Source organism: Taudactylus pleione, unplaced genomic scaffold, assembly GCF_031769625.1.
Source record: "Taudactylus pleione unplaced genomic scaffold, aTauple2 ptg000762l, whole genome shotgun sequence".
Classification (NCBI taxonomy): Eukaryota; Metazoa; Chordata; class Amphibia; order Anura; family Myobatrachidae; genus Taudactylus; species Taudactylus pleione.
In genome coordinates, this window is record NW_028285164.1 from 3,330,474 (window position 1) to 3,342,570 (window position 12,097).

Here is a 12,097-nt window from a genome sequence, read left to right on the forward strand (position 1 = left end):
ATTTGCAAACGATTTTTAAGCGATCAAGTGAAATTGACCTGCATGTTCACTCGATGGAGGAGACGATCACACGATCAGCGGGAGCGCGCATCGTACATCGTTTGAAAAAAAAAAGTAAACGATTTTCAAACGATTTGTAAATGATTGAACGATAACGATATCATTATCGTTCAATCGCCTGCTAAAATCGTCTAGTGGATGCCCCCCATAAGAGTTGGCTGTTTTGGCTGCGCTCGATCTATATAGCCCAAGTTCATGTTTTATTAGGAGAGAACCTTAATTTTGTGATTTGTTTCAATCTTTCCTGGTCAAACATGCGACTCTGCAAAGTTTTGCAGGCGACCTCGTGGAGAATCCATTGCGCTGTCAATTGGGAGCTGAACTCAAAGCTAAGGGGGTAGATTTACTAATCAGATTCTAGCTATTATCTTCTAGAAGGTGCTAGTTAAATGTTAAGGAATAATCTGATTGCTTGCTATGGGCAACATCTCCACTTCTAAAAACTCTCACTTTAGTAAATATACCCCTAAGTGTAAAGTTGCTAAACATAACCAGACAGCCACCTGTCGTTTAGAATTTTTTTTTATTGACGAACCCTTACTGGGCTAAGCAGGTGCACAACATAGACCAGCTTGATACCCCCTCCACCCGCTTGCATTAAAAAATTAGCTCACACCCCTTAATGCATTATAGTAAATACATTTACAAGCTCAATATCTGCAAAAAAGATAAAATTTCAAAAATACCAAGCGAAAATTGTATAATGTTGTATAAGCTGTGATTGTATAAAAAGTGGTAAATTGTACGGCATCAGCTATATATGCAGTGGAAATCTACACTAAGGGTCTGACTGGCATCCGCCCAAAACATAAGCATGTGCGATTACAGGGTTACAGGGTGAAATTAAGTTGCACGCTTTAGCTGTACACGTGTCAGGGTTTGGCGTAACATGCATGTTCGGTATCAGTATATGTTCTCCTGAGGATCCTCTACCGCAGTATGCAAACCTTCACGGCACACACATAAAACCAATTGTTTTGGAATCGTATAAACAGACTTTACATTTGGAATAATTCCCGGCAAATTTTGGGGACTTCTGACAATTTAAAAAGGACGCTAACGTACATAGGAAAAAAAAAAAAAAAAAAACCCTTTCTCCATAATCACAGCCTTTGATAATCTCCTAAAGCCTTTATATACACCTGTGCGTGTGAATGTTATAAGCGGTTGTCTACAACATGTATGTCCAGCGTAGAGACATAGAACACGCATAGATTGGCACATGAAGATTACATGACTCTCGAAACACACGGATTAGGTTGGAATAATAATTACATATGAATCAGCATACTTTGTATTAGGCCCACACGTTACACATGAATGGTATAATCAGACAGAAGATAGCGGTCTCATTACAATGAGATGACCAGGTAGAAATAGAATATGACATCCAGGAAAGAAACCCATTAATAGTCATTTAATCCTCGGGTGAGAAGGGAGATGTGGATTGTAGTCACCAACGGGAAACAAATTGGGACGTTATCTCTGGTGGATTATTTAATGCGACTCTCATTCCCCGGGGATGGGCTAAAAGGTGAAGAGAAAAAAAAAAATTATAACATTCCCACCCACCTTCCTTATGTTAAATAAACCTGACTAGTGAGGTCACCTCCTGTCTATGGGTTACCTCCTCCCAATGAATGACACCACCCACCCCTAAATACAGAACTCTGTCGCCCCCTGGTGTAACGTCCTGTATAAACTGTGTAACTACATTTACCCTACAACTTCTGTTGGGCCTATTAAGTGGCAATGGACTCTGAGGGGTAACTTTACTAAGGAGCGGCTTGCTGATAATCAGTGGCTTTCACAGATCATTTTAAAACCAGAATGCAAAAATTAGGTTCCTTTAGCATTTATCCTGGCTGCCATTTTAAAATGGTCGTCCAAAGCCGCTAGTGAGCGACAGCTTTGATGACCAGCTCCTTAGTAAATGTAAATCTACCCGAGTCTTCACTGTATAAAAACACTTTCGCCCCACTGTTTACTGAAGAATCATTATTTAATTCATAACCACCAGCGCTTTCAAATAGGTTGTTAGAATGACGTCTTGGATTATTCTCACAAATCCTTTCAAGTTGCCAGCCAGCTCGTAATGTTGGGTCGTGGTAAGTGACCCAAAAATAGAGGAACAAAACATACATAGTACTGTTCTGTTTTAATACCACATTAATAAAAAAAGTCTAAAGGGATTTTATCAGTGCAGTTCATGCATTGGATGCTGAGAAATTAAATCAAAAGAACATAAGACTAATAAGACTAGCAAAGTGGTTATTAACAAAAATCATAGTTGCATAAAAAATTTTTTTTTTTTTTTAAATCCAACAGATTTGATTTAAATAAGGATTTTTTTTATACATTTTAATATTTAAAATGTTTACTTAAAAAAAATGTTTAATAAAAAAAATCCTATTTAAATCCCAAAAAACTGATTTAAATCAAATAAATCAGTTTTTGATTTTTTTTTTTTTTTAAAAATCCATACTTTACCATAAAAGGAGTTTATCACATGTAATACTAAAAATGTAATTTATGGAATACAATGAGACTGCAATCTACTCTATATAAGGAGGACCTCTAAACCTTATAAGATAATATTCCTTAGGTGTTCACCTACTCTTAACAAAGATCTAGAGAGTCATGCCCCATCTTACCACTTTAGAAATTACCACAACTGTTCCACATCCACCAAAAAAGTTTATTTTGGCATCCCATGGATTAAAGGCCATTGGCAACAGCAGGATATCGACACTCAATTAGCAAAAGCGAATATGAGAATTTACGAACTGGGAACCTTTACAACCAGGAGGATTAAATTTAGACTTTGAAGTCAATGGCTTTTGTGATTGTTTTTTTCATTTCCATTGTGTCTATGGGCCCGATTCACAGGTGGACGGTAACGCGTACGCAGCGGCGCTTTCCCACACTCGCAGCTGTGAAAATATGCTAATGTTAGCAAAGATCACCCGAGCATAAAGACGCCCACTGCTGCCTTCGTACTTGCATGCGAGATCGCATGCACGCATAAATATCGGTAACATCGAAGGACATCGGCGGCCATTTCACCCTTGCGGCAGGCAGCCTAGAGAACATTTCTGCCACACAGGGCTGCGTATGCACTTGCAGTGACTAATTTATGCACGCCCACGTAACAGCGTTCAAACGCCCAGGCACGCCTGTGTTTCCTTAACCAACCCCCGTCAACACCCCCAAATGGTCAATCTGCAATGGGTCTGCGAGCTCGCACGGCAATCGCTGCTGGATCGCACGGCTGCCTTCGCGCACTGCGATGCAAGCGCAATGGCAAACAATCGCTCAGTCTGCTTGCGAGTTGCAATAGCGTCCAGCTCTGAATCAGGCCCAGTCTCTATAAGGGAAGGTGATCACTGCTTTGTGAGTAGTTTTTAATGTCCGGTCCATATTTATTAGAATTTCCTCTATCGTCCATGTACACCTGATATTATGGCAACTTTAACCAGTTAGAGAGACCCGAAAGCAAACACTATGGGCCCCGATTCAGCACGGAACGCTATTGCGATCACGCACGTAGGTCTGCTGCAAAAGTACGCTAATGATTACAATCGCAGGCCAACATAAAGACGCTTACTTCCCCTATCTCACATCCCTAATACTTTGCAATCCAGCGAAAACATCGGAAGTCACGTGTTCGCGTCTCTCGAAACACGGATTGGTGTATCTATATAGCGCCTGGTATGGCACTGGCCCACAGGATCATGGACTGATAGAGATCAGCTGCGCTGGGACCGATGCGGGAGGGGTATTTAGGTAGGATCCAGGTTGCTTTTGGCATTCACTATTTGGCCTGACCTTGAGAAAGACCTGAGGGTCGGAACGCGTGGGTGCCGTGCAGACATATCGCTGTGGACTGAAGCATTTGATCCACCGTAGACTGTCCAGGAGGGAGACCTAGGACTGCAGCCGGTATATCCTTCGGTTTATGCACACAAGAACCGTCCTTTGCCAGTTCTGACCATCAGCTGGTAATTTCCACCTTTTCAGCCACGTATGGATTCTGCATTGAATTGACATTTATTGTTTAAACTTTTAATGTATTTAACTATTTATGTGGTATTAAAACTGAGCTATATGTTTTGTTCCTCTATTTTTGGGTCACTTACCACTAATCCACATTACGAGACGGCCGTCAACTTGAAAGGATTTGTGAGAATAATCCAAGACCGTCATTCTAACAACCTCTGTGAAAGCGCTGGTGGATTGCTGTTCTTTGTCTGCATATATGTTGGTGGAGGAGTGAGGTACCTCTATACGGATACACACTACTAGCTGCTCTGTATGTGCACTGGTCACTTTAACTATCTGTTATTATTAACACATAACTAGGACAACTCTCTGAATGGAATGAAATACATGGAATTAGGTAGACTCGCCATTTAGGTTGTAGTAGAAACAATAAATTCTGGGGTTGGTGGCAGTATTTATAGAACCCACCTCCCAAAAAAAAAAACCCCTGTGTATTAGTCTTTATCTGAACGGATCATACCAACTACTGCTGTGCAAAAATCAGAACTTTCTACCTTTTGCAATGAGAGACACTTCCGCTGCCCACCACTAGATGGCACACTAGCCACGATAGAATACTTTCTATTGCCACTATATATGGAATCCTACATCTGGCCGCTTGAGCAGTTCCTCTAATACAGTACTGGGCGCTATCTCCCGTCTGCACTCACAAGGCCAGTCATTAGTGGATGAGAGAAATGTGACACTTACCGTTCCCAGCTTCTCATATCAGAGACTCTGGAAGAACATAAAACAGGACAAAATTTAGACAAATGCACCAGTTACTGCCTGTGCCATCAACACTAGCCCCCCTCATTTTGTATGAGACTTTTCTAGCCCCCTAGTGGCCTGGCCATTACAACTTTTATGTTTAGACTAATCTAGCAACATGCACTGCTGGGACCCCTCAGTTCCAGAGTGTCGGCTTAAGGGAAATCACCAATCGCCAGACGCAGCCGTTTCACAAGCCAGTAATAAGACACTTTTACAAAATATTGGTTCAGAACATAACAGGCTTTAATTTGGAGTTTGTACGTTTTCCCCGTGCTTGCGTGACTTTCCTCCAGGTACTCTGGTTTCCCCTCACGTTTGTTTTGCTCCAAAAACACACAGGTGGGTTAACTGGCTCCTGACCCAAAAAATTACCCCCAGATCATATGTGTGTGTACATGTAGTAGGGAATATATATGGGTGTGCTATATTACCATATTTAAGGAAGTCAACCTTTCAAGGTAACAGGCCGAATCATTTAAAAACAGATTTCCAAAAAGAAAACTTTTGAAAATTGTAAAATGTGTGTTTATTAATTCATGTTTTAGGTTTTTCCATAGCAAATTTCAAATTGGTATCTCGATGGGATCCTATATTTTTTTATTAATTCAATTTGATAACTTTTTTTTTTACATATTTTTATATTTGAGAGCAATTTAGTGCAAAATCAGAAATCTGCATGTTACCATAAACAAAAATTACTAAGAGTATAAAGATGCCATTGATAGCCCAGCATGGAATTTGGTTCATGGGACTCATAGAACATTAAGGAATAAACACAAAAAGGTTTTGAAAGTATTTAAACCATGTTTTTTTGTTTGTCTGGAATTATTTTTTATTTTTTTTAAATGTTTCAGTCTGTGTCCCCTTCAAAATGTTTTTTTAGTATCTGAATCCTGTCCTGAGAAAAAAAGAAAAAAAAAAAGTTTTTGTATGCTCACAAGTGTCTAAATTTGTGGATTATTGACATTTCCAAACCATTATAACTCAAAATCTACACAAGATAAAAATGATAGAGTTTTTAGAAGTGGAGATGTTGCCCATAGCAACCAATCAGATTCTAGCTGATATCTTCTAGAAGGTGCTAGTTAAATGTTAAGTGGAATCTGATTGGCTGCTATGGGAAACATTTCTCCTTCTAAATACTCTCACTTTAGTAAATATAGACCTAAGTGTCTACATTTGCAGTCAGCTTTGACGTCTTGTTTAGTATACAAAGTGCAATAAAAAAAAATTAGGAAACCTAAGGTAGTAAAGGAATAAAAATTGAATTACTTGAATTGGAAATCTATATTTTTTTTTTAGACAACCAGCTAATTGTGAAATTCCCCTGATGATACATACCAAGCTGGTAATACTTTGCTCCCATCTCATTGTGGTTGACCTCACATTCATATTTGACTCCCTTTTCAGGGGTGAAGGGGACGTATATGGTTTTGTGGTAGGTCCAGTCCTGCTGGAAGGACAGGTCACTTTCCACAGAGTTCTCAAACTTGACTTTGTCCTTCATCAAAGAAACGGTGGAACGCGGTGGGTGGAACCCGTCCATGTAGCAGATCAGCTCATTCTTCACTCCAATTTCCAGTGGATTGCGAGTGTAGACATAGACTGTCGGAGGCTCTGGAGAAGAAGACACAAAAACGGATATATGGAAATCATTAGATGCTGATGGCCATTTGGCACCACAATCTGTATTTATCAGGAGTCTCGTTTCACTGCTCTGTGCTGCTGGGAGCCCAGCACCTTCCACTATGTGACTCTCAGCAGTGGGGTCACTCGGTGCGGACCCATGAGAAAAGATAGTGCATGCAGTGAAGCCGAGCACCGGTAAAAAAGGGCTGTGACCTTGAGGGTAGGGAGTGTGGCCTCACGACCCGAACCCCCGTTTTAGTCACACGGGAGGGGCTGACGCGGGCTATCTCCGGGGACCAGCCTGTGTGAAGTGCCAGCTCTCTCTTTGTGTCAGGAACCGAGTGCTGCACGTAATGCTACTGTGCAGAACCCGGCTCCTGCCACTGAGAAGTCGGCACTTTGTGTCATCTGTGGGCGGGTGACACCAAGATGCGGCCCGCACCCCCCTTGTAATGCCACCAACTCTCAGTCTGTGGCTTCCTGCTGCCTCAATTCCCCTCCTCACATCATGTCACTGCCCCTATCACATGCAGCCATGTCCTCACTAACACATCACTCATCTCCTGATATACTCTGTGCTGCTGGGGTCACTGCTCCTTCCATTATATAACTGTCAGTCTGTGGCTTCCTGCATTCCCCTCCTCACATCATGTCATTGCCCCTGTCACATGCAGCCCTGTCCTCACTAACACATCACTCATCTCCTGATATACTCTGTGCTGCTGGGGGCCCTGCTCTATCCCCTATATAACTAATTATGTGGCTTCCTGCTGTCTCCATTCCCCTCCTTACATCATGTCACTGCCCCGTCACATGTAGTCCTGTCCTCACTAACGCATCTCCTTATATACTCTGTGCTGCTGGGAAACCCCGCTCCTCCCACTATAGAACTGTCAGTCTGTGGCTTCCTGCTGCCTCCATTCCCCTCCTCACATCATGTCACTGCCCCTGTCACATGCAGCCCTGTCCTCACTAATACATCACTCATCCCCTGATATACTCTGTGCTGCTGGGGCTCCTTCCACTATATTACTCAAGTCTGTGGCTTCCTGCTGCTTGAAAGAAACATGGAGGAGATGGAGATTAGTGGCAGACAGCCTTGGACCATAGGTCACAGTAACACAGAGCCTGCGAGTTGGTCTCAGAAATTTGGCCATGGAATATGGAGTCGACTTATGGTACCTGGTACTTAGCAGTACACAGTAATATATACAGCAGAGTGTAAGCTCCTGGTACCCAGCAATATATACAGCAGAGTGTAAGCTCCTGGTACCCAGCAATATATACAGCAGAGTGTGAGCTCCTGGTACCCAGCAATATATACAGCAGAGTGTGAGCTCCTGGTGCCCAGCAATATATACAGCAGAGTGTGAGCTCCTGGTACCCAGCAATATATACAGCAGAGTGTAAGCTCCTGGTACCAAGCAATATATACAGCAAAGTGTGAGCTCCTGGTACCAAGCAATATATACAGCAGAGTGTGAGCTCCTGGTACCCAGCAATATATACAGCAGAGTGTGAGCTCCTGGTACCCAGCAATATATACAGCAGAGTGTAAGCTCCTGGTACCCAGCAATATATACAGCAGAGTGTAAGCTCCTGGTACCCAGCACTACGTAAGCTCTTGGCATCCTGCCCTCCTGGGGGGTTTAAAGTCCGCGGAACTAGGGGGCTAGGGAAGTACTTGGAAGTCTTCGTCTTGCTCGTCCAACCACTGTCAGACATTTCTAGCTGTGTGACATGTCGCATTGTCTTGTTGGAAGATCCCATCCGCCTCAGGGAAGACAATCAGCATGTATGGGTGTACGTGCTCTGCAAGGATGGATTCATAACCACATCGGTTGAGGGTGCCTTCCACATGGATGAGTGGGCCCAGAGAATGCCATGAAAACATTCCCCAGACCATACTGCTGCCACCACCAGCTTGTGTTCTTCCAGCAATGGTTGCAGGGTGTTAGTTCTCCGATGTTTCTCGCCTGACACGCCAATGTCCATCCGTTTGATGTAGCAGAAAACGTGACTCATCGGAGAAGGCAGTCCCTTCACCAATCAGCGGAGGTCCAATTCCAATACAGACGTGAAAATTGAAGCCTTTTCCACCGATGAACCTTCGTTTTTCATCCCCATTTCATCAAAGCCTTCCAGCTCTCATCCTAACTTGCTGCTACATACTCCTTCCGCCCTGCCTACCCCATCTGTGTCACAGCTGTTTGTCTGTCCATCCCCTTTAGAATGTAAGCTCTTATGAGCAGGACCCTCTATCCTCTTGTGCTTCTCCTTACTCTACTTTCATTTACTTCTTACTCTCTACCAGGGCACCTAACACTTGGTTGCTTTGCACTGTTGCCCATCTGGGTGTTATGGTCGCGAATGTAGCAATATATATTATCCATGTCCTGTATTGTATTGTACTGTAAGTCACTGTAAATCAACCTATTTGTTTATGTACTTTGTAAGGCGCTGCGGAACACTTGTGGCGCCATATAAATAAATGACAATAATAAAATAATAATAGGTGCAGTGACCATCCGTTTGCTTCGGAGCCCCATACGCAGCAGTGTTCGCTGAATTATCGTTTTAGACACGAGTCCGGTGGTCGCCAGGTTCATTTTGACGGTGAGCTGCTCCACTGTAGCGTGTCCCTCACGCACCTTCGTAGCCGACGTTCAACTCTCACATCAATGGCACGTGGTGCTCCGCAGTTTCTACGTCGGTTCTTCGCAATGTTGCCATTTGTCCGGTCACGCAAGCACTTCACAAACTGCGCTGTCTCAGACATACTGCCACCCTTGGCCTGAAAGCCAATAATCATCCTTTTTTGCACCCCTGATAAATCGCCCCTTTTACCCATGACAGCAACGAGTGATATGTGTGCAGATGGCCTATCGGACACCTTATATACCCACCAAGCCAGCGCACGGCATGTGATGCACTTCATGGGCTATGCTCTGCCATTGGCAAATGTAGAGGGTGGTCAAAATAATGTGACTCGACTGTGTGTGTGGTAACAAATACATATATATATATATATATATATATATATATATATATATATAGTTACCAATGTCACTATATTCTTTATTCGACATCATACCTGCAAATCTATGGTGCACTTTTATATATCTGATAAATGTACACAGAAATGTGATTCATGTCATTGGGACCAGTGCGTTGATAAATCACAGGTGTAAGCACAGGTCCCAGGCCAGAGCCCCTCCGGGACCAGCAACAAGGAAGCCTAAACACACAATAGCAACATGACTACAACCAGTCAGTGAGGGACAATGGAGGAACTTTCAGGGCGTCAGCAACCAAAGTGAAAGTAAGAACAGGGGAATTTATATGACATCAGTATAACATTAAACTCAATGGTGGGGGCTGGGGATTGGTGATAGGGGGGCACAGGGAAGGTGGCTTAGAATAGGGTGGCACAGGGAAGGTGGCTTAGAATAGGGGGGCAGGGAAGGTGGCTTAGAATAGGGGGCACAGGGAAGGTGGCTTAGAATAGGGGGGCACAGGGAAGGAGGCTTGGAATAGGGGGGCACAGGGAAGGAGGCTTGGAATAGGGGGGCACAGGGAAGGAGGCTTGGAATAGGGGGGCAGAGGAAATGCCAAGAAAATTAATATTGCAAGAGTCAAAAAATGTGAACTTGACATTCAGATAACTTTAGGGGACACTGTGAGAGGTATAGGGGACCATGATTGATATTGGGGCCACTGCAAGAGGTATAGGGGACAGTGAGAGGTATAGAGGACACAGATGTATAGGGGACAGTAAAGACAGAGCGGGATGATAGAAACAATTTAAGAGACAAAAAGTTTGAATTCAATGAGCAATAGGGAACATACTGAACTCAGGGAGGTATAGGGGACACAGAGAGGTATAGGGGACACTGTGAGAGGTATAGGGGACACTGTGAGAGGTATAGGGGACACTGTGAGAGGTATAGGGGACACTGTGAGAGGTATAGGGGACACTGTGAGAGGTATAGGGGACACTGAGTGAGGTATAGGGGACACTGTGAGAGGTATAGGGGACACTGTGAGAGGTATAGGGGACACAGAGAGGTATAGGGGACACTGAGTGAGCATCACATCTATAGAGAAGAGTCAGGGGGCACTGACAGGCTAAGGAAGGATCAATACTTACTGTAGTCAGCCAGAACCACAGCCAGCACCAGGGCCAGGAGCACAGCACGCAGACACCTGCCGCCCATCATCTTCTCCCTCCGCGATCTCTCTGTAACTATCACTGTCACCGCCTGACACACAGACACTGACTGACCCAGCCTCCGCTCTCCCCGCTCTTATATAGCAGCCTCTCAGAGCGACCAATCACAGCAGGAGAATGGCCGCGCGTCACCAGTCACCGGGCGGCGGGCTTCTCCCAGGTTAGGGATACGAGCAATGCGCATGCGCCTCCTCCCGCACTTCTCCTCAGTCATGTTACTTACCAGAAAGTCCAGAATCATGTCCCAAACACAAGAAGTGAGGTTCTCCCCCTCATACTTTCACACACGGGTTATATCATGGCACTGTGTGACTATTCCTCTATCTATCTATCTATCTATCTATCTATCTATCTATCTATCTATCTATCTATCTATCTATCTATCTATCTATCTATCTATCTATCTCATATCTATATATCTCATATCTATCTATCTATTTATCTATCTATCTCATATATATATATATATATATATATATATATATATATATATATATATATAAAAAATGTCCAGAGTCCGGCTCTCCCTTAAATACATGAAATCATGCCGGGTGCCCGCATAAAAACACAGTATAGTATACTTCACCAATGGATGCAGCACTCCTGGCTCAAGAAATAATCAGCGCTAAGTCGGCATATAATACAACGTTTCAGTGCCTATTTATTATTTTCATGCGGCACTTTCATTATATATATATATATATATATATATATATATATATAAACGTACCAGAAGAAAGCGGCACTAGGAGTCTGTCAAAAAAGATTTAATTGTGATCCTTCACAATATCAAAGCCAACGTTTCGGGGCTATGTGTGCCCCTTTGTCAAGGTAAAGAAAGACCTCTTTCTTTACCTTGACAAAGGGGCACACATAGCCCCGAAACGTTGGCTTTGATATTGTGAAGGATCACAATTAAATCTTTTTTGACAGACTCCTAGTGCCGCTTTCTTCTGGTACGTTTATACATTTATGTAGCTGGCACAGGAGCAATTTGCTCGCAGTCTAGCAGAGTGACGGTCCGTTCCTTTGCTTTACATATATATATATATATATATATATATATATATATATTAGATATAGAAAGATGGATAGACAGATATAATAGATATAGATAGATACACAGAGTAGATAGATATGAGATAGATATACAGATAGGTAGAATGGATATAGATAGATAGAATAGATGTGATAGATAGAAAAATATATAGATAGATAGAGATAGATATATGGGCAGAATCAATTAGCCGCAGGATAGATAGATAGAATAGATATAGATAGATAGATAGATATGAGATAGAATAGATATAGATAGATAGATAGAATAGATATAGATAGATAGAATAGAAATAGATAGATAGA

The 12,097-nt window shown here is 42.8% G+C and overlaps 1 protein-coding gene across 2 annotated transcripts; it reads right to left on the reverse strand.

The window, feature by feature from the left end:
* Positions 1-566: 566 nt before the first annotated feature.
* LOC148476918 (beta-2-microglobulin-like) lies at positions 567-10,794 on the reverse strand. Of its 2 annotated transcripts, XM_088457494.1 has the most exons (4): positions 10,655-10,794; positions 6,217-6,492; positions 4,813-4,839; positions 567-1,587 (listed from the first exon to the last, which is right to left on the reverse strand). In XM_088457494.1, exons 1-3 carry the CDS (start codon positions 10,722-10,724, stop codon positions 4,826-4,828), a joined length of 360 nt encoding a protein of 119 aa, XP_088313620.1. In that variant the 5' UTR covers positions 10,725-10,794; the 3' UTR covers positions 567-1,587; positions 4,813-4,825. The 2 variants fall into 2 exon arrangements, with proteins under 2 accessions (XP_088313620.1, XP_088313619.1); XM_088457493.1 differs by lacking the exons at positions 567-1,587; positions 4,813-4,839 and adding an exon at positions 5,065-5,773.
* Between the last annotated feature and the right edge of the window lie 1,303 nt (positions 10,795-12,097).